We start from the raw sequence: 24,750 nt of genomic DNA on the forward strand, positions 1-24,750 counted from the left end.
CCTTTTAAACAGATATCCTCACTCTGTTTTAGTACTGTGTTCTTACTCGGGTGTCCCTAGGTATGTTACGTGTTTGGGATGTGGTTTCAATAGCTTCTGTTACATTTGTTCATTGTGCTACCTCTGTTGCCACAGGATAACGTGTGGGGACTAGCCTGCCCTCCCGCTTAATATCCTGGATGTGGTATCGGAGGTGGTAGGGCGTTGTGGGGGGGGGCTATCGGTACTACTGTATTATGATCTTCTCTGTGTACGTATGATGCTTAGCCATTTGTAGTGTTCTGTTCCCTTCGGTACACTACCTCAGTCCACCGATGTGCATGACGGATACCCATTTGTCGCTGTTTTGTCGCCTGCACATCTTAGGGCTGCCACCTTTTCAAATGCACAATGTGGGACATTAGTGTTCGGAACGTGTAATTTGCCTGGAAAATGCATACCCACGGCCAGTACATAGGACAGGAATTCACGTTTTGCCAGGAGAGCGACCAATTGTTGTAGCATTTCAGTTGCTTATTCTGTTTATTCTTATATTTTGCTGTTCCACATACAAATGTACTGTTTTATGCTACCATTTTGATATATATCTGGGAAATGTTTGTCCTGAGATATCAGGACATTTGCCATTTGTTCGTTTTGTTTACAGGACACAGCTGGCCAAAGAGGGACTATCCCTCTCAGGGTGGAACAGGTGTTTACCCTGGAACATGTGCATCAAATTTTCAGGGATTACAATGTTTCAGTAACGATATTTTGCGTAATATACCATCAATGTCATATTTATTACCCCATTTTGCTGCGTAACTCACATTATGTGCTCTCTGCGATTGCATATTCTTCACGTCACCCATCAAACGCGGATCACATGATCTGTGTCTTCAATAATCTCCCATCTCCTCTACACGACTGCTACGTACCCTTCTGTCATACCACGTGGTGTCTCCTTCCCTGTATCCACTGTAGTGTCTACAATCACTATTTACTCTGCTGTGTGTTCCCCTGACCTATGTTCAGATTTAACAGTATGTGGGTAGGTCTTCGACCCGATATCACTACTGTTAACAGAAACAAAATGTAGTCTGGTCCCTGATCTACAATTGAGACAAAAAGGCAAACACTCCTTACCTGGGCCTCCTGTTTAAGGCTGCACGTTTTCTTCTTGGGATCCAGTTTCCCGCTTTTCAGCCACAGATCAGACAGTAAACAGCCTCTTTACACACAACAATTCAGTTGGAGGTCTTTTCATTCAAGAAGAAGCATTTATGCATATTCTCCAGCGTACATGTCTAACCAGCCATGCACTCTGACCTGTAGCTTACCAAGGGAATTCCGGATTACAAGGATCACAATGTGAAATAAGTTGTTAAAACCAGACTGAAGTTATCAGTAGGCTTTTCTAAGTGACAGCCGATAACACAGGAGGCTCGGGTTCGGAAGGTTTTAGTACTGTACACAGGCAGGCTAAATAATATCCAGTCCAAGTATGTGTGTTTTGTCCGACTCTATACAGTAAGAAGTTTCTTTATATAGTGTTTACAATCAGCTTTTGCCCACCTTACTGACGTGGTCGGTCACAGGGCATTTCCATCAGTATGGTCCGCAATAGTCTATACATACGTGGGTGCTGGGGTCGTGCTTTTAAAATGTTTTCCCATGGGAATAACACAGCCTTGCAAGGCACCTTGTACATTACAGTGTCCTTTTGTGTTTGTAGCTGTTTCAAGGACCCTAGACTGTTAGGATACAGTGGACAGTTAATTTCTTAATACGTTGCTTTGTCTCTCTGGTAAGGAGTTGTACTGTTATCTTCGATAGAGCTCACAAGGCCATCCTCCTCTGGGGAAGGAGTGCTGTTATGCATGTACATACATTTATTGTTCTGTAACCCAGCAAATAATTAATGATGACAGACATGAGCCTGCTGTACTGCTTACTGCCAGGTTCAGAATTCCATCACACTACAGCTTAGCTTCACCAATTACATGCAGGCTTAGTTCTACTGCCATATTGTACGGTACAATTCAATGCATTATATAGTATTTCGGGTCTAAACTGGAACTTCATATGTGTTTCTATATATTTTACGAACAACATCCATCCGGCCATATGCATGTTGTTCCGTCCTTTACCTTGACCGTGTGTATTTGTCCGTCCAGCTACGCTACTCTCCACATGTGATGTCCCAGCTTCCCCTTCTTTGCCTGTAGCACCCTGTTAGGACGTCCTGTTTGGTAGGCACCTGTTCCGCTATATGTGATCGACTTCACTGAATAGATAATCATCGATGCGGTGGTCCAACGACCCGACTTGTCCACATGTGTACAGTTATGTGCACCGTGTCGTATGCAAACCTACATGGTTTGGACGGGTACATACTACATGCGGGATGTACACATTCTGCTGACACATTCACATGCAGCCATTTACATATCTGTACCTGCGGTGGGTTGGTGACATGTGGGGTACGTATTTTCCCGCGTGGCATTGCCTAACACAAACATCTTACCACAGTTCAGGTATGCACATTGTGTGTGGTTGTATAACTGCACACGGATGCTAGCAGGTTTGGGTGCAGAGGTATACATGTGTGGGACTGACATGTACAATGAGGCTATTGTGTAGTACATCTGAATGCATGGGTTCTGCTTCTGGATATTACACTTCATCATACGCCATCCAGTGTATGCAACAGAGACGTTGCTGGGTGTGGGATATGTTGCTATGCACATGTTTGCCTGTGTTTGAGGTATCTTGCTTCCTTACTGTTGTTATGTCAACACAGCTACCCGGCTATGTACTGTCACTACTGCTTGTGACCATTATGGTTGGCACCTTTTCCAATGCCCATAGTGGGGCATGTTATGTGGAAACTTCGGAATTTGCAGGACTACACATACCCACGGCTAGTGCAGTTGACAGAACTTCACTTGTTTGCCATACTATGTTTATTCTGTAAGCATTTGGGTTCCTTATTTATGTTCTTATGCCATGTCTGTGTTTCATATAGTAATGTATATGTTTTATGCTACTATTACATGTATATTGCGGGAATTTTCTTGACAGGGGATCGGAGGTCATTTTCCATTTTTACGATTGTTGCAGGGACACAACTGTCCAATCAGGGACTGTCCATGGCACATTGGGACAGCAGGTAACCCTGGTGACCATGCCCATGTCGCTACTGGGGTTTCCACCTTTTCCAGTTTCCGATCTGGGATATTTCCGGGACTCACATCTGACTTTACAGGCCGACACATACCAACGGTCACTATATAGCATAGAACTTCACTTGTTTGCCTAAATATAAGCTTATTGTTGTGGCAATTTGCTTGCTTATTCTGTTTCTTGTGTCATTTAGGTATTTCTGTTACAGTAATAACCAATTCATGCTACCATTACATTAAATGCGGGATATCATTGTGTCCTACAATTGTAGCACATCAGCCATTTCTAATACGTTTTTTCGGGACACAACTGGCCATGGAGAGACTGCCCCAACCAAAGTGGGACAGGTGGTGACCTTAATCGCTGCTCCTATGTCGGTGCGGCGCTGACATGCGGCTGTACACCTTCTCTGAGTGTAAACACTGATGGTACATTGTGGGATTAACGCGGTCTTATGCGTATCCTTTGCTCCTTGGATGGGTACACTTATGCCTTCGTGGCTTATATTTGCTTCTCCATTAATTTGGGATGGGTACTATGTTGCATACTGTACGTGCGTTTCATTCTGCATGGGACCTGGCTGCTGCCATTACTATTGTGGGCGGACCGTGGCTGTCAGCACATTAGGTTGCTCACCTCATGCCGGCTTAGACACGCCTCCAGACGCATCCTACCTGGGCTCGCTCACGTACACTACGCACGTGTCTGTGATTCCGGTGCACTCTCATTAATATGTATATGGCGCTACTGCGCCGGCTATTCACTGCACCGCCGGTGCAGGCCTTACGCCGGCCTTGCGCCGAGATTCATGAATCCCGGGGACTTACTTTTTATAGGGCATATTTGCCTTTACTGGCAATTTTCTTACAGGAAATCTCCATAAAAAATCATGACATTCAATCATCTGTTTACATCTTTCATTTTTCTCTCTCTTACATCTTAAAATTTCACTTGTTCTAATACTTTTGATGGATACACACAGAAACATTTCTCCATTACATTTTTATATACATATTTTTCTATTATCTTCCAAATTTTCTGTAGTTAATCTCCACATAATATTTTTTTCTTGGTAAGCTTTACTCTCATTATTCATATTGCCTCTTACTCTTTTATACTTTTTTATCATACTCCATACTTTACTATATTTACTTTTTAACATTTTGCTTATTAGATTTTCATTTTTTAACTCTTAGCCATTTGAACACTTTATACAAATTCAAGGAAGCTGTAAATACAATTGAGTTTATTAAACTGAATCCATCATTTTTTCCTATATACCATACACTTCATTTCAGGATTGAGACAGGAACCTCATATAAACAAAAACAAAAATATGAATAAACTCCTGCTCAGAAATCATTGGCATATTAAACATACTGACTAAACAGGCTATTTTTTCTAATGCAATATAGTTCACAAGATATACTTTCTTTCTTAAACGCAAGCCTGAATGTTTTCTAAAAATTATACATGCATTTTATTTTTTCTATTGCATTTTTCCATTGCATAGGTACAGTATCTTGGTTCTCTAATTTAATTCCTAAAACCGCTATTTCTTTCCTACTAAAATCTATGCCTTTTATTTTCCCACTGTATTCCAATCTTTTTCTCTTTATTCAAGCTCACACCGATTATTTGCAAGCATTTATTATGCTACATAATACTTTTTCCATCCCATGTTGCTGTTTTGCAACAAGTATAATATCATCAGCATAAGATAACTTTATGGATAAATCAATTCCTTATTTTGTTCTGCAGTTTATATTGCTAACCACCTGATTCAGATAACTTGTTATTATATCCATAAATAGTGTAAATATTATACCACTCATAGGGTACCATGTCTTATCCCTCTCTTAATATTTATTTATTTACATAGCCATCTATTGATTAATACATTTACTTTAGTTTGTTCATAAGCAGTTACACATACATTCCAAATCTTTTTGCTCATATTATATGAACTAAATATGTCCCACAAGATTCCATGTTGTATGGTGTCAAAAGCCTTACTTAAATCACCTACCATAATTAGTAATTCTTCCTATCTAATACATCATCTACTAATTCTCTATCAAATATTAACAATTCTTAACTTCCTCTGCCTTTGACATTATATATTGTGTTCTGTATAATGCTCAGAATTTTTAATTCCATTCTCTTTTGTATCATTTTCATAAAGATTTTATAATCTGTGTTGTTCAAAACAGTAGGCCTCTAATTCTTTATAGCCTTTCTTTCACATTTTTTCCACATGAATTTGAATATCCCACTTACATAGTTCTTTATATTTAAAACCCATATTCAACCACTCATTCAATACTTCTATAAAGAATTTATTCTGTTGTGGAATCATATTTTTATACATTTAGTATTCTATTCCATCAGGTCCAGCTGCTGTATCCACAATTACTTATCCTAATATCCTACCTAATTCCATTATCCTCTTTTCAAAATCTATATTATCAGAAAATGTTTTCACTTTCTATACCATACTTTCTTTCTTATGCTTTTCTTTAAACATTCCTTGAACATAATCTACCACTATTCTAATTATATTATTTTGATCTTTCTACGGTATTCTTTTTTTCTCCATAAGCTTCATCATTATACTAACATATTTTATGACTTTGTTTAAATACAGCACAACCTCTTCTTTTTCCCTTGAAGAAAATATAGTAATTTAAATAAGTTCTTAACCTTATCTTTATTTATTCAATATATTTCATTTTCATTGACAAAGTATTTGCTGTTATTTTTTCTAAATTATCCAATGCTTTTTCACTTAAAAGTGTAATACCTTTTTACTTCCTTACTATTATTTTTTCTGTCAAACTAAATAACGTTGTTTATATTTTCATTTGAATGACTTCCACCTTTCAGACAAGTTCTTGTAAAACTGTCTCACGTTAATATGATCTTTCCATAATTCTAACTTTCTTAATTCACCTTCTCCTTCCTATTCTTTCTCATTTAACCTTTTTTAAACATTTTCATATCTTAAAAGCATACATTTATCCCTTATCTCTATCCAAATAGCTCTATGATCTGAAATACCTGTTTCTACTGTCCTTTCTTTCTTTGTCTGTAACTCTTCCGATATAAGAAAATAATCAATTTCTGTCTTATACAGTTTTCTACTCTATGTCCACTCATTGTTTTTCCAAATACTTAATTTACCATATTTAATACTTTCCATAACCTTTTGACATCACTTCCTTTTTTGCATTTCCTTAAATCACAATTAAAATCTCCAATTAAAAACAAATTCCATATTTATAGCAATGTAATTCAAAATTTGATTAAACATGTTTTCTCTTTCTTTTTGTCACATTTGCATACAACACTATTACTCTGTATACCTTTTTTTCTGTCTTATATCTAAAATAGATATCCTCCTCATTATTACTAAATTTATATCTAGAATTTTAACCAGCTTCTTTGTTAAAATTTCTAATTCTGAATGTGTATCTTGTCCTAAATTCCAAACGATATAATTCCCTTATTTACACTCCATTTACAATCTCTCTTCTTTCATTAATAGTCTAATATATTCTAATATTATAATGTGAAAATCTAAACTTTTGCACCATTTTATAATGCCTAATCTTCTAACAATACTTTTAAGACTGTTGACATTAACAGCTAATATTCTACAGTTTTCACTTTTTTATACCAAGGTATCCTTTTGGAAAGAATATGTGACACCCTTCACCCTTTTCCTTTTTTCTTTAGTTTTCTACCATGTATATTTTCTTTTTCTCTCTCTCATACTTTTACCAATAGATTTTTTTTTACTTTTAACCATTTTCCAACTAACATCTTCTTCATCACTAATCTCTGTATCTTCCTCTATAATTGATTCTTCTTTTTGTTATAAGATTCTATCCTTATTCCTGTTATTATCTATGCTTACTACATCCTCATCTGCTAGCTTCTGCCCTGGCTCCTCTTGAGTTGCAATTTCAACTACTTCTTGTATTTGTTCCTGCTCCTTTCTCTTACACTTACTTAAATTATCTAACTTATCTTTCTCCTCCTTACAATCCATCCACATCTTACTACATTTATAACATTTCAAATCACATTTTTTCTATCATGTCCTATTACACCACAAATATAACATTTTCTTTTAACACAATCAATAATCAGATGGTCCATCTTTCCACAATAGAAAAATGTTTCTGGTTGACCCCAATTTTTAACAAACAACCTTTAACCTTCCATATTAATTATACTAGCAATATGCACAATTATTTCATTTTCAATTTCTAATATTATGTTACAGTCCCATCCTTCAGTCAATAGACCTCTATTATCATAACACCTTAGAAATGTACAGCATTTCTTTATAAATATTACTCGTGTCTCTTTAAAGTCTGTTTTTCAACTTCAGTACTACATTGAGCGTGTACTTTTGTCTTAGTTCCCCTAAAGAAGGCTTTAAACACATATGAGTTCCTAGTAACACAGCCTTTTCTTCATATTCCCACAAAAATCTTTCCATTGCATGTCCATTTTCAAAAATAATATCACAAAAAGTCTTTCTACTCATATGAATAAAAGCTCTATCCTCTGACAGTGAGTATCCTAATGTTGAAATACTGTTGTCCACTTCCTCATATCTTCAATCCCTCTTTTTTCTTTCCTGTAAATCCTTACTGTGTAGCTTCTTCTCTGCTTTATTTCTAGCTCCTTTCCTTTTTCATGTTCTTTACCTTCTCTTTCACCATATCAACTTAAGATATACTTTTTTGGCATTATCTGTAGGAACCAGTTCAATGTCTTCTTTTTGTATTTTATTCATTATATTCCCCTGGAAACATTTTTATCAGTTTCTGGATTACTGGCAACGAACACTGCTTGCAATATACCATCATGCAACCCTCCTGACTGAAGGGTTGTAACCACAACTTTATTTGCGGCCAAACTGTCATCTGCAAAAAGTTCCCAATGGAATCTACATTCTGAATCTTGAGAAGGACAGACTGCCATCCCTTCACTCTCCATCTCCATTTCAATTGGCTTAATATTAAAACTATTATCAGGATGTGAAGACTCAGTATTCTTCCACATAGCTTGCATAAATTCCTTATCTTCACTACTTTGCTGTGATGTCTTGACTGAGTTCACATCTAACCCTTTCATGATTTGCTTCTTGCTGATCAACTCATTTTCCTTCACATAATCACTTCTTCTTAAAATATTCTCACCAGCACTACCAGCTATATTTGCAGTTGCCATCATAGCATTCCTCCTGCTTCTCCAAGCCACCTACATACCCAGAACAGAACTAGGAAGCTTAACAATCAGACTGAATCGTCAACATGAAAAGAGTATTTTTATTGATATATATTTACATTACATATTTATATATTTATATTATTTACATTATTTACATCTATTTACACATCTCCATACATTATAAACTTTGATTTAAGCATCCCCCACTATTTTATCCACAACCAAAACATTTTCTCCAGAATCTTTCTCAAAGTCCACTTTCCACTGTACCTGTTTTCATTTAGTCTCTCATTCCATATAGTCCATGAATATAATAAAACATTACCCTGTCCATTTGTTCACTTCTTGTGGTTTTCATGCACTATAATACCCACATTCCATTATGTCTATATTTATTTGCACAACTTTTATCAAACTTTTCACCCTATTATGTTTACATATTTCTTTTCACAAATTATTGACTTTTTTACATTTCAAAAACACATGCTAAATAGTGGAAAATTCTCCACATTTATTACATAGTCTATCTTGTTTTTTTCTTGTATGGCATATTTACCTTAACTGGCAATTTTCTAATAGACAATCTCCATAAAAAAATCATTATATTCTTTAATCTTTTTATAATTATTATATCTCATCACTATGGCTCTTTTCTTATCTATTTCTAAATCATTCCATGGATTAATGCAATAAAATGCTTTTATAATATTTAAGTACCATCCCATTCAATTTTTTCACATATATTCTTTTTTGATTATTTTCCATAGTACAATTTTGTTTTAGTACTCTTTCATTTCTTCATTCACAATGTTTTTACTTCTTTTTTTTTACTTCCATTCCTTCCCACAGTTCTTTGTATTTACAATATAGTATAATTTCTATCAAGTTTTTATTTTCCTTCATAATTCTTTTTAATGCTGTATATAAAAATTAAAGACGCTGCATGTACTATTGGGTTTATTAAGCCCAAGCCTCCTTGCTCTTCATTCGTATATAGAATCCCTCTATTGACTGGATTCAGTCTAGAGCCTCATATAAAAGAAAGTATAATCATCATTAGTTCCTTTTCATACTTAATAAGAATCATATAGGTGCTAGCAACATAGGCAATATTCTCCTATTACCATGATGTTCAACAAGTGTGCTTTTTTCTATATAAAAATCTATATGACTTCCAGAAACTAATCATATCTTTTACTTCTTTGACTACATTATCCAATTGTTCTCTGTATTCATGCCTTCCAAATATTACTGCTAATATATCTATATGTTTTTCATTGAACTCAATACCTTCTATCATACCTTCAAAATCAAATCCTCTACTTTTCTCTTTATTTATACTTAAACCATTTTTTAATTTATACTTACTTTTTCATTTACTTCTTCCATCCATACTTTATTTTTAACAATTAGTACAATATCATCTACATAATTATGCATTGTTGGCAACTGTACTTCCTTCATAGCCACCACTGTTTGACATTTTATTAATTTCCTTCATTAATAAATTCATAACTAATGAGAAAAGTGCATTACTAGCTTGGAAGTCCTACTTTATTCCACATTCTATTTTTATTTCTTCTCCAACCCAGCTATTTACATTTAGTTTCACATAGTTCCTTTCATAAACTGATTTTATTACTTGTAATATTTTTTGTTTACATTATATGCCTGCAAAATTCCCCATAATGATTTATATTGAATATTATCATAGGCTTCACTTATATCCCCTATCATAACCTTCGCTTCTACATTTTTATTTATGATATCATCAATTATTTCTATTATTCATAACAACTCTTGATTTCCTTTTTTTCTGAATACATTTTGGTTATATATTCTATCCATTTTTGTAACCTTTTTGTTATTATTCTCATGAAAATTTTATAATCTATATTATTCAATGTTATAGATCTCCATTTTTTATTTCCTCTTTATTTCCTTTTTTAAATATGCATTTTATAAGTCCTGTACATATCTCTTTCTCTTTAATTCCAGTTTCTAACCATTCATTCATAACTTCTATAAAAAATATTTTTGCCACTCCTTCATTTCTTTATACATACCATATTCAATTCCATCCAGCCTTGTTGCAGAATTCATGTTAATATCTTTTAGAATTTCATTCAATTTTTTTCATAGTTATTTTTGTTCTAGTCATTATCTACGTTTTTTAATGTTTCACCTTTATAAAATTGTTCTATATTTTCTTCTCTTTTAACAAATAATTCCAATACATATTATTTAATTATTTAGTATATTCCTTCTTGCTGTCTTATTTGGTTTCATTTCTTATTCTTTAATTTTCTTATTATTTTTTCCTTATTTTATTATTTTACTTAAATGTGGTGTTACTTCTTCTTTCCTTGCAAACAATAGTTTTTGTTTATATAACAAGTTCATTTTATTTGATTAAATTTATATATTTCTTTCTTTTTCAAAAAAGGATTTTTTCTTCTCCAAGTCTCTGAATTTTTCTTGACTTAATATCTTATAGCTCTTTTTCTTTTCTTCTTTTCTTCCTTATACATTCTAAAAATGCTTTTTATGTTTCTTTTTAAAATTAAGCCATCGAACAGTCCAGTTCTCATAAAACTCTCTCATATTCATATTTTTCCATAATTCCATAAGTTCTTTTTTTCTCTTCTAAATCTAATTCCATTTCATTAATTCTCTTTATTCCTTTCCTTATTTTTATATATGCTTCATGTTCCTGTACTTACTCATATAGCCACATGATTCAAAAATACAGCATATTTAATTCCTATTTCTTTAACTTTTAAACTATCAAATATTTAAAAAAAATATTAATTTCTGTCCTAATTTCATACCTTTTGGAGGTCCAGCTGTTATTCTACCATACACTTAACTTTCCACTTCTCATAATTTCTTTAACCCTTTTAACATCACAATTGCTCTTAATTTTTCTTAAATTATGATTAAAGTCACCCACCATTATAATGTCCATATTTACACAAATATGTTCAAGAATATTTTAAACGTCATTTCATTCTCTTTTTTGATCACATATACATATAAAGTTATAATTAGATATACATATTTTTCTATCTCAAGTCTATTACCATAATTCGTCCTAGTTCCACTATGATTACATCTAATATTTTAATGCTTTCTTGACATAATATACATATGCCCGAGCATGTTTCTTTCCCCATGTTCCAAACTACCACACCACACCAAAAATGTTCAGTTTGTGTTCTTTTTCCTGGTTAATAATCTGATATCTTCTGAAACAATGTACATGTGGATCTACTGCAGCACACCATTCTAATATGCCTATTCTCCTCTTAAGATTTTTTATATTGCTCACAATTAAAGCTAATATTTACAGCCTAAGAACAGTTAGGATAATAAAAATTTGATCCCTTTCCTTTCTTACTTTCTCTAACCATTATATTTCTGAATTTCCTTTTCCTTTAACTCTTTTCCCTATAGACTTATTTCTATTTCTTACTGAACACCAGTCAGCTTCTTCTTCACTTGTCTCCTCTGTTTCTTTCTCCTTCTTACTTTTTCAACTTCATGTACAACCTCTTTATTAGTCACATCTTTTTGTACATTTTCTTCTATAACACATTTTTCTATCTCTTTCTCCTGTATAACTTCATTTTCATTTCCTTGCACATTCATTTCACATTCTAGCCATGAATGGCCAATACTGCCAAATTTCGGCACTTTAAATCACATTTTTGCATTATTCCCAGTTTTACCACATAAATAACATCTTTTTTTATCACATTCATTAATTAAATGATGATTGTTTTTGGTTGACCCCTGTATTTCACAAAACCCCTATTACCATGAATATTAATAATACTAATATCATTTCCATTTTCAGTATTACTCCACATTCCCATTCCATATTCCTCTTTCATCATATATTTTTTGTAGTGTCCATTACTTCATTGCATATAGTTAACAAATGTTCTTTCAGTTCTTTTGCTTCAACTTCAGTTCTTAACTGGATCATTATTCTTTTTTTTTTTTTTTTTTGTCTGTGAAAAGCTTGCCCCACGTATTCTGATCATGGATAAATATTTTATTTTGTTCATATGCACCCAAAAACCTTTCCATGGCCTGAACAGTCTCAAATATCAAGTCACAAAAAGACTCTTTAGTAATTAAAATAAATGCTCTTACCTCTTTTGTTTTGACACCCAGGTGTGCTATGACAGTCAAAAACCTCATGCCTGTCCAAACTTTCTTCTTTGTTACAGCTCATGCATACTGTATACTTCCTTTTTGTTTCTTTTAATTCTTCTTTCTTCTTTGTTCCTTCTCCAACAGTTCGTACAGGAACTTTCCCTAGCACAGTCTCTTATTCTCCTTTTTCTTCTTCTATTTTTTCCATGATGTCACTCCATGAAATTGCTGCCCTATTTTCTGTCTCACTTTGGTTTACCATTTCTTCCAAATAATCATCCAACAACCCCCCCCCCCCAATTGGAGGGTTGTAATTATGCATTTTTCAAAGGTAACTGTCTCTCCTTCAATCTTCTCTGAAAGTTTTCCTCTGAATCCATCTGTGTTTCAGCTACAATCTCCTTTTCTTCCAATGTCACTGTTTTTTCTGCACCCACATCATCATAAAAAAACTTCTGGTAGCAATTCTACTATTTCAACTATATTTTCAGCTATTTCCTCTCCATTTTCAGCAATAGCTGCATTATCCATGTTTTCTGTCTGTTCCTCCTGGCTGCCTCCATGCCTGAACAGGAAGCAGGAAGTCAAGGTTTGTAACACACAAAGCCTTCCCCTGACTACCAAGAGTAGGGGAAGTTCCCCAATGCCTTGGCCAATTTTTACCTAGTATTATAAATACCACCTTTGATTTCCCTGAAAAGAGGCTCTTAGCCTAATAGGACTAACATCCCTTCAACAAAGGATCAATAAATAAAATTGTGTAACAGATTTTAAGATCTGTTTTACCTTCTGCCAGAACAATTTTGACTACTGCACCAGTCAACTGTCCCTGATTATGCAGAACATCCCTGAGTTGTGTCATATTTATGCTCAGTACCATACAATTTCTGAATTTCTGGTAAATCACTGATGATTACAGTTAGTCAATAATGCCAGTCATTAGATGTTTGTACTTCTCATTGTGCATAAAATGCATGTTGATGGAAAACCTGTTCTTCTATTAACTTTTTCTGTGAATTTGAGTAATATTTAAAAACTGTCTTCTTTGATCTTTTGTTCCCTACCAGAATTCTTAAGCAAAGAGGTGAGAGATATGCTGCTGTTTGTTTGACAGTGCTCACTAAGTGCTTTACCGGTTTTCAAAGCCAGCAAAATACTTTGTGCTCATACACTTTCTCTTCTCTGTCTTTCTTTCTTAATTTATTTCCTTATTCTGCAACTGATACTACATGGAACAGAAGCTCAATGCACTACACACAATTCTGATTGGGTCTCTGATTATAACCCTCTATTACATGTTCTCAACATGAATGCCAAGATTAATCACTCAAGCTTCACTCAAGAAGGGAATTTCTTGGCATCCATGTCTCGAACATATAATAAGTTGGTTATGATTGGAGATATGATCATAATCCCCCAGATATAGATATACAGATAGGTATAGACACACACACACACACACACACACACACACACACACACACACACACACACACACACACACACACAAAATCAGCATATATAGGGATAGCTATAGTATACAAGAAATTCCAGGCATGTTTAACTAGTCACATAAGGAGGCTGGACAATTTAGCTTATAGGTGAAACATAAGTATGACTGTAAACTTCTTGACACTACATGCTACTTACATTTTTACTTACTTCATTTCTGTATACTGTATTCATTCAGATTTATTTTTTATTTCTTCAATGCATCTTATGTTCATAGGTTCATAGGTTGGTACTAGACTATTGGCCCTAGGGCCTAAACAAGCCTAGCCATAACAATTCCCTGGATATTTCTTCCCACAGATTTTCATTTCTAGTACATTTTGACTTTTTGCAATATTGGGCTTTTTCTGGAGGGGGTAGAAGCAGTGGAGCAGTAATCTAATAATGCCTACCAGAGTGAATGCCTTTTTTTCCATTTTCTGATTGCAAAACAGCTCCAACTGCATCTTTACATTTTTATGTATGTACTGCTTCCAGAATTTTTTTTTTCATTTATGCTTTTTTTCATCTGATTGTCAGAATACTTTTGATAATGAAAGACTGGTTGGATGTGTTTTTATACATGGAGTGTATTTTACATTTTTGTAGGGACCATTATGAAGCAAAGACTGCTCGGTGTGAGTAGGAGAACTGTTTTCAGCATATTATTTTCTTTTTTTTTTTTTTTGGAACTTAAAGTAAGGATTTTGATCAGATGTTTGTCTTCTGGAGCACTTTGTCTAACAGAGTGTGGTAAGGGTCTGTTAAATGTGCAGTCAGTGAGTTGGTTCCAATGACACAGAGGTTAATCCTTGACAATGGAACAGATGAGCCAGGAATGAGTACTGGACCCTGCACCAGAGTGGGTGGCCATATAATGTATCAGTGAATAACTGAATGCTGGCTCTCCTATTTTGGCAGAAAGGAAGAAATGGGATTTCCCAATGGGAAGAGGGGCCTCTAATGAAACCCAAGAAGTTAACTCTAGGTGAATACATTTTTGGCCAGCATGGGTCACAGCGACATGTCCACATAGGAACATTTGGTTTGACATTACAGACACTGCATGTTCTGCATGCAGGGCTAGATTGTCAAAAAGATGTAGTGTGCAAGGAAAAAAATCCAGACCAATATTAAATGGCAGCAAGACAACATCCAACTCCCATCTCACACCTCATGGTATAAGATGAAGTACCCCCCCAACACACACACACACACACACACACACACACACACACACACACACACACACACACACACACACACACACTGTAATGGGAAACCTCGATTATGGTGATGAGAGGTTTTAAGCCAGGTGAGACAGGAGTGGGACAGGGAAGCCAAAGGTTCAATGGACTGTTGGAAAGGTTAGATGCTTCAATTAGCATAGGCCAAAAATGTTCATGCTAGGTTGGGTCAAAAGCATGTAGTCTGTGATTCCAGTTATCCAGCGGTGATTCACAGAGGTGTGCTGAGTCTGCATTCTGGATCATCACCCTTGTGGAATTAATTGTGATTGCCAGATGTTGACAGAACTAAGGAGGATAACAGGATATGTTGCAATAACAGAATATGAACATTTCTATTGGTACAAGGTAAGTAAATTTTTTTCTTTGAGGGAATTTACCTATTTACCCTCCTGTCTGGCATCATTGTGTTCTGTTTGCAGGAGAGATGGGAGGGTAGGATGTCTTATGGCAGGTGTCTATCTGTCATGTAATGTTTTTTTTTTCATTTTAAACAATATTATATTGTTTCATAATTTTCTTGTTCGTGGTTTTACATTTGATTATTTCAAACAATATGAATTATTCTTTCTTTAATAAGGGTGAGTTTTTAGAGATTTGTTAGTTCTTTCTTGAGGTTTGTTTTGGGTTGGGTAGTTCCTATATTTCGGAGGCTATGATTTTTTTTTTTTTTACAGAAACTTTATTTAAAACAAACAGGAAAACAAAGAGCAATGAAGAATCAGAGAATACAGCACACAAAAGCAATAAGCTAATACATGTTAAAAGCCACTTAAACACCAAACAAAGTATTCCAAACAATGTAGTAATTACTGCAATAATCCTTAAGCTGTTTGGATATGTTGTGCTTATTAAGGTATCCCTCCAACCTGTGGTCAAATACAGCTGTTTGCTAAATTAATTCCTCAGGGCCAGTTTTCCAAGATTTAAAGATGATAGCTAGTACCATACCAGTCACCAGACATGTTTGATCATCAGGAAGTGGATAAGTTTTCTGAGCTGTTCCCAGCAGGATACATTGCAGAGAAAGGATAAAGCTTACTCATGTATCTGGAAACTTTGCCCAATGTACTAATCATAGCAGACTCAGTTGTGAGGCACACTGATGTCCCACTCACTAGATTAAACAAGGAGAAGGTGATAGTCAGTTGACTATCAGGTGCCAGGATCCGACACATAACACATGCACTCAGGCCACTCCACAAAACGTACAAATATGACTCAGTCATTGTCTATATGTGTGTGAATGACCTGAGACATACCTCCCTGGACTACATGAAAAGAGATGTGATGGAACTCTCGGATTATGTGGCCCAGGCAGGTATGACCCTAGCCCTGAGCATTATTCTACCATCACCCAGAATGATACCACAGTACGAGTGGAAAATGATTGACTTCAGCAATTGACTACATTGTGGTGTCATTCTAAGGGGGATCCAGTACCTGTCTGCCTGGGATGACATGATCGACAGACCTCAATGCTTTGCCAGAGACGGCCTGCATCTATCACCCCTGGGATTCCGAGTACCGACTAAGGCTCTTGCCACCCCTATAGTGCCTTTTTTTAGGCAGGGTTCCAAAGACCAAAATTCAACTGTAACAGCTACAAGCAAATGCAATCTGAGGGTCATGCTGCTCAATGCTAGAAGTCTATATCTCAAGATGCACTCACTCAAAGCTCTCTTCAAAATGGAGAATGTCCACATTTGTGCTGTAACAGCGACCTGGTTTAAAGAGGCAGAAAGCACCCCTGTGCTCCCAGGCTACACCTCATTCCATTCTAGACTGGTAGCTCAGCATAATGCATCCAAGATACTTACTAACGTGGTACAACTAATGCTGGGTATGACAGCAATACAAGTCATAGCCTGCTACAGAACCCCAAACATGTCCCTGGACTCTCCCTCCAACTTCCTAAGCACCCTGGAATCTATCAAGGTCCAACCCAGTACTCTCATACTGGGTGACTTCAACTACCCTTCCATCAGCTGGGAAAACTATTCAAGTACCAATGTACAGGCCCAATGCTTTCTGGAATTTATCAGTTCCAGTGCCCTGGACCAGCTCATTCTGACCCCCACTAGAGGAAGCAATGTCCTCAAACTGGTTATCACTGACATGGGAGACCATTGCTCCACACCTATAGTCAATTCCTCCCTGGTTAAGTCTGACCACAAACTAATCACCATGGAAATCTTCATCTCACCTACACCCCCTGCTAAGATCACCACCCTGAAAAACTTCTCTAAAGCCAACTGTTGGCTCCTAAGAACAGAGGTAGCTAACTATCAGCACCCATGCCAATGGAAAATAGCTGCATGACTGCAGAATTATACACAAATGCACTATACGAGCATGTACACAAATGCACAGACCTTGCCATACCAAATAGAACTATGACACTCTCTTCCAAAAAAAGGAAGCCAATCTGGTTGTTCCCAGCCATCAATAAACTCTACAACAGAAGGAAGAAACCGTTTTAGAAAAAAATGAAGTCACAAGACTGGAAAGCCTCCCTTATCAGTCTCAACAAAAAGCTGAGATCCCTTATCAAATCCTCTAAACCCAGCTATGAAGGCAGAATTGCGGCTGACACCAAAAACAACCACAAAGCCTTCTATAGCTATATCAAAAACCTCAAAGGCAATACCCAGATTTGCTCTGAGTTATTGCAGAATGGCACCTCCTATACTGAGTCAACAGATATAGCCAACATCCTGGCCAACAGATTCAGTGCCAACTTTACCCCTCTCCCTCCCCATGGACCCTAGCAAAATACCAGAAGAAACCCTGGTACCCACAATTTCTGTGGCACAGGTAAAAGCTGCATTGTCCAAAGCCAAGAATACAGAGTCCATGGGCCCTGACAATATCCCTGGCTGCATCCTATATGAGCTACAAAACAAACTGGCACCACATCTGTGTGTCCTGTTCAGTCACAGCCTTACCTCAGGCTATGTCCCTAATGAATTGTGCACTGTTACAGTCATCCCACTCCATAAAGGGGGAGCAACTACAGACCCTGGGAAATATCACCCCATTAGCCTGACAAGTCTGATATGCAAAGATATGGAACGCATTATCATGGACCTGCTGAACAAAGATAGAGGCAATCTCCAAACTCTTGACCCCACACAGTTTGGCTTTGTCAAGGGGAGATCCTGCCTGCTGAATCTGGTTGACTTCTTTGAGGCAGTCACCAAGGCTGTGGATGAAGGTAAGGCAGTGCATACAGCCTACCTTGACCTGGCCAAGGCCTTTGATATCATTCCACACTCAGGTATCATTGATAAACTCACCAAACTAGGCATCAATCAATCCTTACATCACTAGGTGGGTTGCAAAGTGGTTCACAGACAGGACGCACAGAGTGAAAGTTGCAAATTTCAAGTTAGACTGTCTACCAGTCACGAGTGGAGTCCTATAGGGCTTACTCCTGGGTCCTCTCCTATTTGGCATCTACTTCTCAGAAGTCAAGGCCAACATAGAAGGACTCTAGCTGACCAAGTTCACAGATGACTGCAAGCTAGGAGTCATTATCAACTCCCCATGTGATGCAGACATCCTATAAAAGGGCCTCTCTGAGACCAATGACTGGTGTCAGAACCATGGCCTGAAGCTTAACGCCAAAAAATGCATTATCATCCCGTTTGGAAAAAACTCACTTCCTACGAATTACCACATTGATGGGAGCCCACTGTACGCTGAAGAGGCCATAAGATATCTAGGCACCCAGATCAACAGCCACCTCACCTTCGACCACCACATTGCCACTGTGGTCAGAAAGTCCTTCTATATCGTATATCCACATCTTATAACCAAAGGTTTTGCATCCAGGAAGAAAGAGGTCATCATCCCTCTCTACTCATCCCTCATTAGACCAATCATTGAATATAATGCCCTGTTTGGCATGTACCTGACCAGGCACCTACAACAGCTGCAGCGGCCACAAAAGTACCTCACAGAAAGGATCCTGGGCCTTAAGCACATGTTCCACATGGACAGACTCAAGAAACTTCAGCTGTTCTTAGTCTCTTATCGACTGCTTAGCAGTAATCTCTGCTTGACTTACAAAGCCATGTCCGACCCAGCCCTACTTGAAATGCTACACCTAAAGAAATCCCAATCCCCCATGTCACACGCTCCAGAGATCACACCATGATGAGCTTCACACTGTCATATCTCATTTTTTCTGTATATCATTCCTACTGAGTCAAAAATTAACTTTATTTGTATGTAAATATATTTTTGTAATAAAACAAATGTGTGTGTGTGTGTGTGTGTGTGTGTGTGTGTGTGTGTGTGTGTGTGTGTGTGTATATATATATATATATATTTAAAATGTATATATATATATATATATATATATATATTTAAAATGTATATATATATATATATATATATATATATATATATATATATATATATATATATATATATATACACATATTATACTATGCATCTAATGTTTTTAATAGATTTAGGTAGAAAAATGAAGACGCACAATACTGGTCCACTCTCAGAAAACACATAGACAGTGGAACACAGAGATTATGTCTGACAATTTGCCCAGAAGTTTAAGGCTGTGTGCTTTGGTTTCTGTGGTACCAGCTTCATTCCTAAAAACCTTATTCGCCTTCTGTATCACCTTGAGCAAATCAATTGACTAGACATTGCTCCTAGGTTGCCCCTGAAAAGGGATTGTTTGTCCAGTGGGCCTACCAAATTAATAAATGGATATTATTATATAATACCTTTTACTGGGCAAACATAGGTTTTGCAATTACTTGAGCTTTCAGAATAACAGGAATCTTTTACAAATTATTATGCATTTCAAACTAAAACAAGACAATAAAACAGCCAAAACAAAATGAACATATGTATCATTTACCTGCAAGGACAAGTAATGTGTATTCTCTGGTAAGGAATCGGGAAAATATTGTAGGTCCACTCCTCCACAGTCCACAACTCCCTCCTGAGTGCAACTGCAGCTTTTAGGACAAACACTGACTTTGTTACGAGGCCTGGACTGTACAAAATGGTTCTCATAGAATTCGTTGTCTTCTTCAGTTTCACACTGCACCATCAAAACATTGCATGCAAGAAGACAAAGCAGCTGCACTTCACGACTCCAAGGAATATATGCCATTATCACTAAAAGCAGGAGAAAACAGAATAAAAGTTATTACATAAAATGTGTGTATTATCACTAACCACTCTCAAGCGGTATAATAAAAGCTGACAATCAGGATACCAGCTGCAACACCATCCCATGGTTTGAAATCATCCTCTGAGCTTTTTCTGAGCCCACTATGTCAAAGGAAGCCCCATCCCATTAGAGCATGTCTTATGTTATGTACCTACTGCTCACTTATTACAGTACTCACTCATAAATTAATAATTATTTTTGGCTTTACTTCTCTGTTGTGCTATAAAAATTTATGTTTTTTATTTTTTAGTTTTATATCAATTCAGTGACAGTCCTACATGATGAGCTAACAGGAATCCGTCATCAGGAGTTATTACTGATCAGCTCACAGAAAACACAAACAAAGACACTGGAGCATGAGGTAATGTAATACTTTTTATAAGACCAGCACAGGTTTTACAATTACTTCATCATTTGAACTCACAGAAGTCCTTCATCAGGGCTTACTAAGTTAATGATGTTAAATACAGTGCTTTGATATCCATTTGAGCCAAGAAAGAGAAGCACATCATTTAATTTTATTGGTTAAACAAACACTTGAAAAATGCCAGGCCTGTGTGGGGAAATGTTTGCATCTCAGAAGCTTAGTATGACAACTATACCTTAGAAAGAGAAACAGACAACCTTTCAACTGTCCAGATTTTCACAGAATGTCCAGATTTTTCCCTCATATTTTTGGTCTATTCCTCATAAAATGTGTGATTTTCTGGCAAATCAATGAAATAATCTGAGGACTGAAGTCACTAAATAATGACATATATTTGAGTTTCAGACTTTGAATTCATCAGAAAATGCATGTTAACACAAATCCTATTAATCTGGCAATGTTCCATGTTTATAAGTGCAAGCTTTCAAATCTGTCCCTATTTTTGGGCCTCTGTCCCCCCATTACATCAGTCTTTGTCTATTTCTAGCACTGACAGGTTGAGGAGTATGGACACAGCGTATGTGTGTGTGTCACAGAAGTGAAAGGATAGTAGTAAGCCTCAGTTGGGACTCAAACTCAAGACTTCAAGCATATCATGTTGGGGGCAATGCCACTGGGCCAATAGTGTGTGTGCCTGAACTTTAGAAAACCAGGTTATGGCCTTCCAAAAAACTAAAGATTCTTATAGTGTGTTGAATTAGAGTCAGCATTCATTTCTCTGCTAAGGATGTACTTCTCCTGTCAATACAACTATTTAACTGTATGTATCAAGAGGTTCTCTGGTTCAGTTCTCAGCTGGGGTTCTTTCTTTGTGGAGTCTGTAAGTCCTTCCTGTGTTTGGTTGTTTTTTTTTTTCCAGATGCTCTGGTTTCCTCCCACAATACAAAGACAGGGACTCTAAAGTATGTAAAAGTATGTGTGTTTGCAAATGTGTGCATGTGTGATATGGAAGACAGCCCTGGCAACCTACTTTCATTTCCACCCTTTGTCTTAGTAACTCTGTGCATAGGAGTGGCTGTCCATAGGGTCAGCTGCATTTCATGACATAGAGATAGAGAGAGAGAGAAATTAAGTGGAAATGAAAGGCACAAGCAGCAGCTCTGGCAGTGGGGTCAGTCAGTAATGGATTACAGCTGAATTTATTTAAAAAATCTAGTAGCTGTAAAAGGTCAGATTTTGAGAAGTCCTAAAATGCTAAGGTATTCACAGGGGAAGTACCAGCTGTTGTAAAGGTAAAATAGTGGAAAATGAAGTGCGATCTTTGGATAATAACAGGAAAATGTGAAACTCACTGTTACACATTAAAAGCCTATTTATCAGGGAGCAAATTCCCCTGGACCCCAACATACTTCCGACTATAGGATCAAAGGAGGTTACTAGGCTAATGGCCCTGGGGCCCTTACAAACATAGGCAAGAGTTTATCCCCGAAAATAAACATCAGCCAGCACTTGTCGCCCCTGTCAGTGAGGGAAACGGGTGGAACCCCTGGGACAAATTTGTGGTTTCCCATCCACTCATCAAAGTTGTGCTTGAAGAGGGTCAGCGAGGTACTCTGTTTGACATGTATGGGAAGTCTATTCCAGAGATGGGGCAGCCTCTGGGAGACAAACCTGTCTCTTCAACAGGTTTTGTTGATGTCAAATATTAGACTCACGCCTTTCAAGTGGGTAATGCCTTTTAGGCAAGACACAGATCACCTATGAGCAATCTGTACAATACCAAGTAGAGTGATGGTGATTTGAGCCTGCCCACATAGGACAGGTGTTGGAGGCCATGGATTCTCTTTGTGAGGTATTTCTGTGGCCTTTCCAGTTGGTGCAGATGTTTGGAGAGGTACATACCAAACGGGGCATTATAGAGAGGTAATAACCTCCTTTTTTCTGGATGCAATCCCCTTACTTATGAGATGAACCAAATAAAAGGCTTTTCTGACCACTGATGCTACATGATGGTTGAATGTGAGATTGTTATCAACCTGAGTACTGAGGTCTCTCACCACAGTTTGTGTGTTTAGGGGTTGCCATTGATGTGGTAATCAGCAGGGGCCATGTTTCTGCCAAATGGTATGATGATACATTTTTTTTGCATTTAGCTTGAGGCCAAGACTTTTGCATTAGTTTTAGTTGCTGTATGACCCTCTTGCAGTATGTTAACATCATTTAGGGAGTCAATGACAGCACCCATCTTGCAGTTGTCCACAAACTTAGTCAGCCACAGGACTTTTGTCTTTGCCTGGACCTCTGAGAAGTACATGCCAAACAGTAGGGGGTCCCAGGACAGATCCCTGGGGAACTCCACTAGTGGACAGGTCTGCTATTGGAGGTGGAGGTTTTTATTTAGACCTTAAGGGCCCTGTCAGTGAGCCAGTTGGCCACCCACCTGATGGGATAGGGATTTGCACCAAGTTATGTTAGCTTGTGTCAAAGGCCTTGGCCAAGTCAAGATAAGCTGTATGTACTGACTTTCCCTCATCCAGGGCCTTGGTGACAGTCTCAAAGAAGTCAATCATGTTCAACAGGCAGGATTTGCCCTTGATGAATCCGAACTGGGTGTGGTCAAGTGCTTGGAGATTGCCTATGTCCTTGTTTATGAGATCCATAAATAATACACTCCATGGCTATACAGATCAGACTTGTCAAGCTAATGAGGCAATAGTTTCCAGGGTCAGTAGTGGCATCATTCTTTGTGCAAGGGGATGATAATGGCAGTTCCGTACTGTGCTGGAATGAAGCTTGTACTTAGGCTTTGGTTGAATAGGGTGCTTAACGGCGATTCCAGCTCTTGCTGGAGATGGTGCAGAATACAGCCAGGGATATTATCAGGTCCCATGATATCTGTGTTCTTTGCTTTGGACAGGGCCTTTAACACTTGATCTACAGAGATGTGAGGTGCAGGGCAAGTATCAGGGATATTGAAAGGGTCTTTGGGGAGACAGGGGGTGAAGTTTGTGCTGAGCCTGTCTGCTAGCATGTTAGCTCAGTCAACAGGATTAGTGTTAGAGATACTGTTAAGTACTAATTTGGAACAAACCTGGCCTTTGGCATGGAGGTTCCTGATGTAACTGAAGAAGGCTTTGTGGTTTCCCTTTGTTGCGGAGGCTAGTTTAGATGCATAACTGGCTTTGGAGGTTTTCATTAGTGATCTAATTTGCTTGTTGAGGCTAAGGAGGGAGTTTTTCCAATTTGGAATTTGTCCCTTTTTGCCCTTGGACAACAGTTTCTTCCTTTTTGTTGTAAAGCCTGCTGATAGAGGATGTCCGCCAAAGAAGGTCGTGTTTCCTTGAGGAGCAGGTTTTAGTTCTGTTGGGTATGGCTGAGTCAATGCAGTTGAAGAGGTGCTTGTATACTGCACTGGCATACTGTTCAACATAGTTGCCTGCATATTCTGAGGGGGTGGTAGTGTGAAGCTACAAATACCCTCCCTTAGGAGGTTGTACTCAGCTTTTGAAAAGTTTTTTAGCTTGATTAAGGCGGGGGGTGTTGGGTAGGTTAGAAACTTTGAATAAATGATGATCTGATCTCACCAAAAAAGAACATACTATGGGAGTGGTGCAGCACTCACCCATGTTGGTTAGAACCAAGTCCAGAATGTTATCTCCCCTTGTGGGGATCAGATGAGCTGGTCTAGTGCATTAGAACTGATGAAATCAAGGAATCGTTGAGTGACTGCATTAGTGCAGGAATAGTTCATCCAGTCTATGGCGGGGTAGCTGACGTCACCAAGAATCAGGGTGTTAGGGGTACCTTGATAGAGTCATGTAGATCCAGGTAAGATGACTGGGTGTCCTGAGTGATGGATG

At 37.3% G+C, this 24,750-nt stretch overlaps 1 protein-coding gene across 1 annotated transcript in view; it reads right to left on the reverse strand.

The window, feature by feature from the left end:
* Positions 1-24,750, reverse strand: part of PODN (podocan) — an 829,411-nt gene that overhangs the window by 614,602 nt on the left and 190,059 nt on the right. Inside the window, exon 2 of the mRNA XM_044085452.1 lies at positions 20,206-20,468. Coding sequence (XP_043941387.1) covers positions 20,206-20,463 — 258 coding nt within the window. The 5' untranslated portion in view covers positions 20,464-20,468. The remainder of the gene's footprint in view (positions 1-20,205; positions 20,469-24,750) is intronic.

The sequence above is a fragment of the Protopterus annectens genome, chromosome 10.part0 (genome assembly GCF_019279795.1).
Source record: "Protopterus annectens isolate FY-2018-M chromosome 10.part0, PAN1.0, whole genome shotgun sequence".
Taxonomy (NCBI): Eukaryota; Metazoa; Chordata; order Ceratodontiformes; family Protopteridae; genus Protopterus; species Protopterus annectens.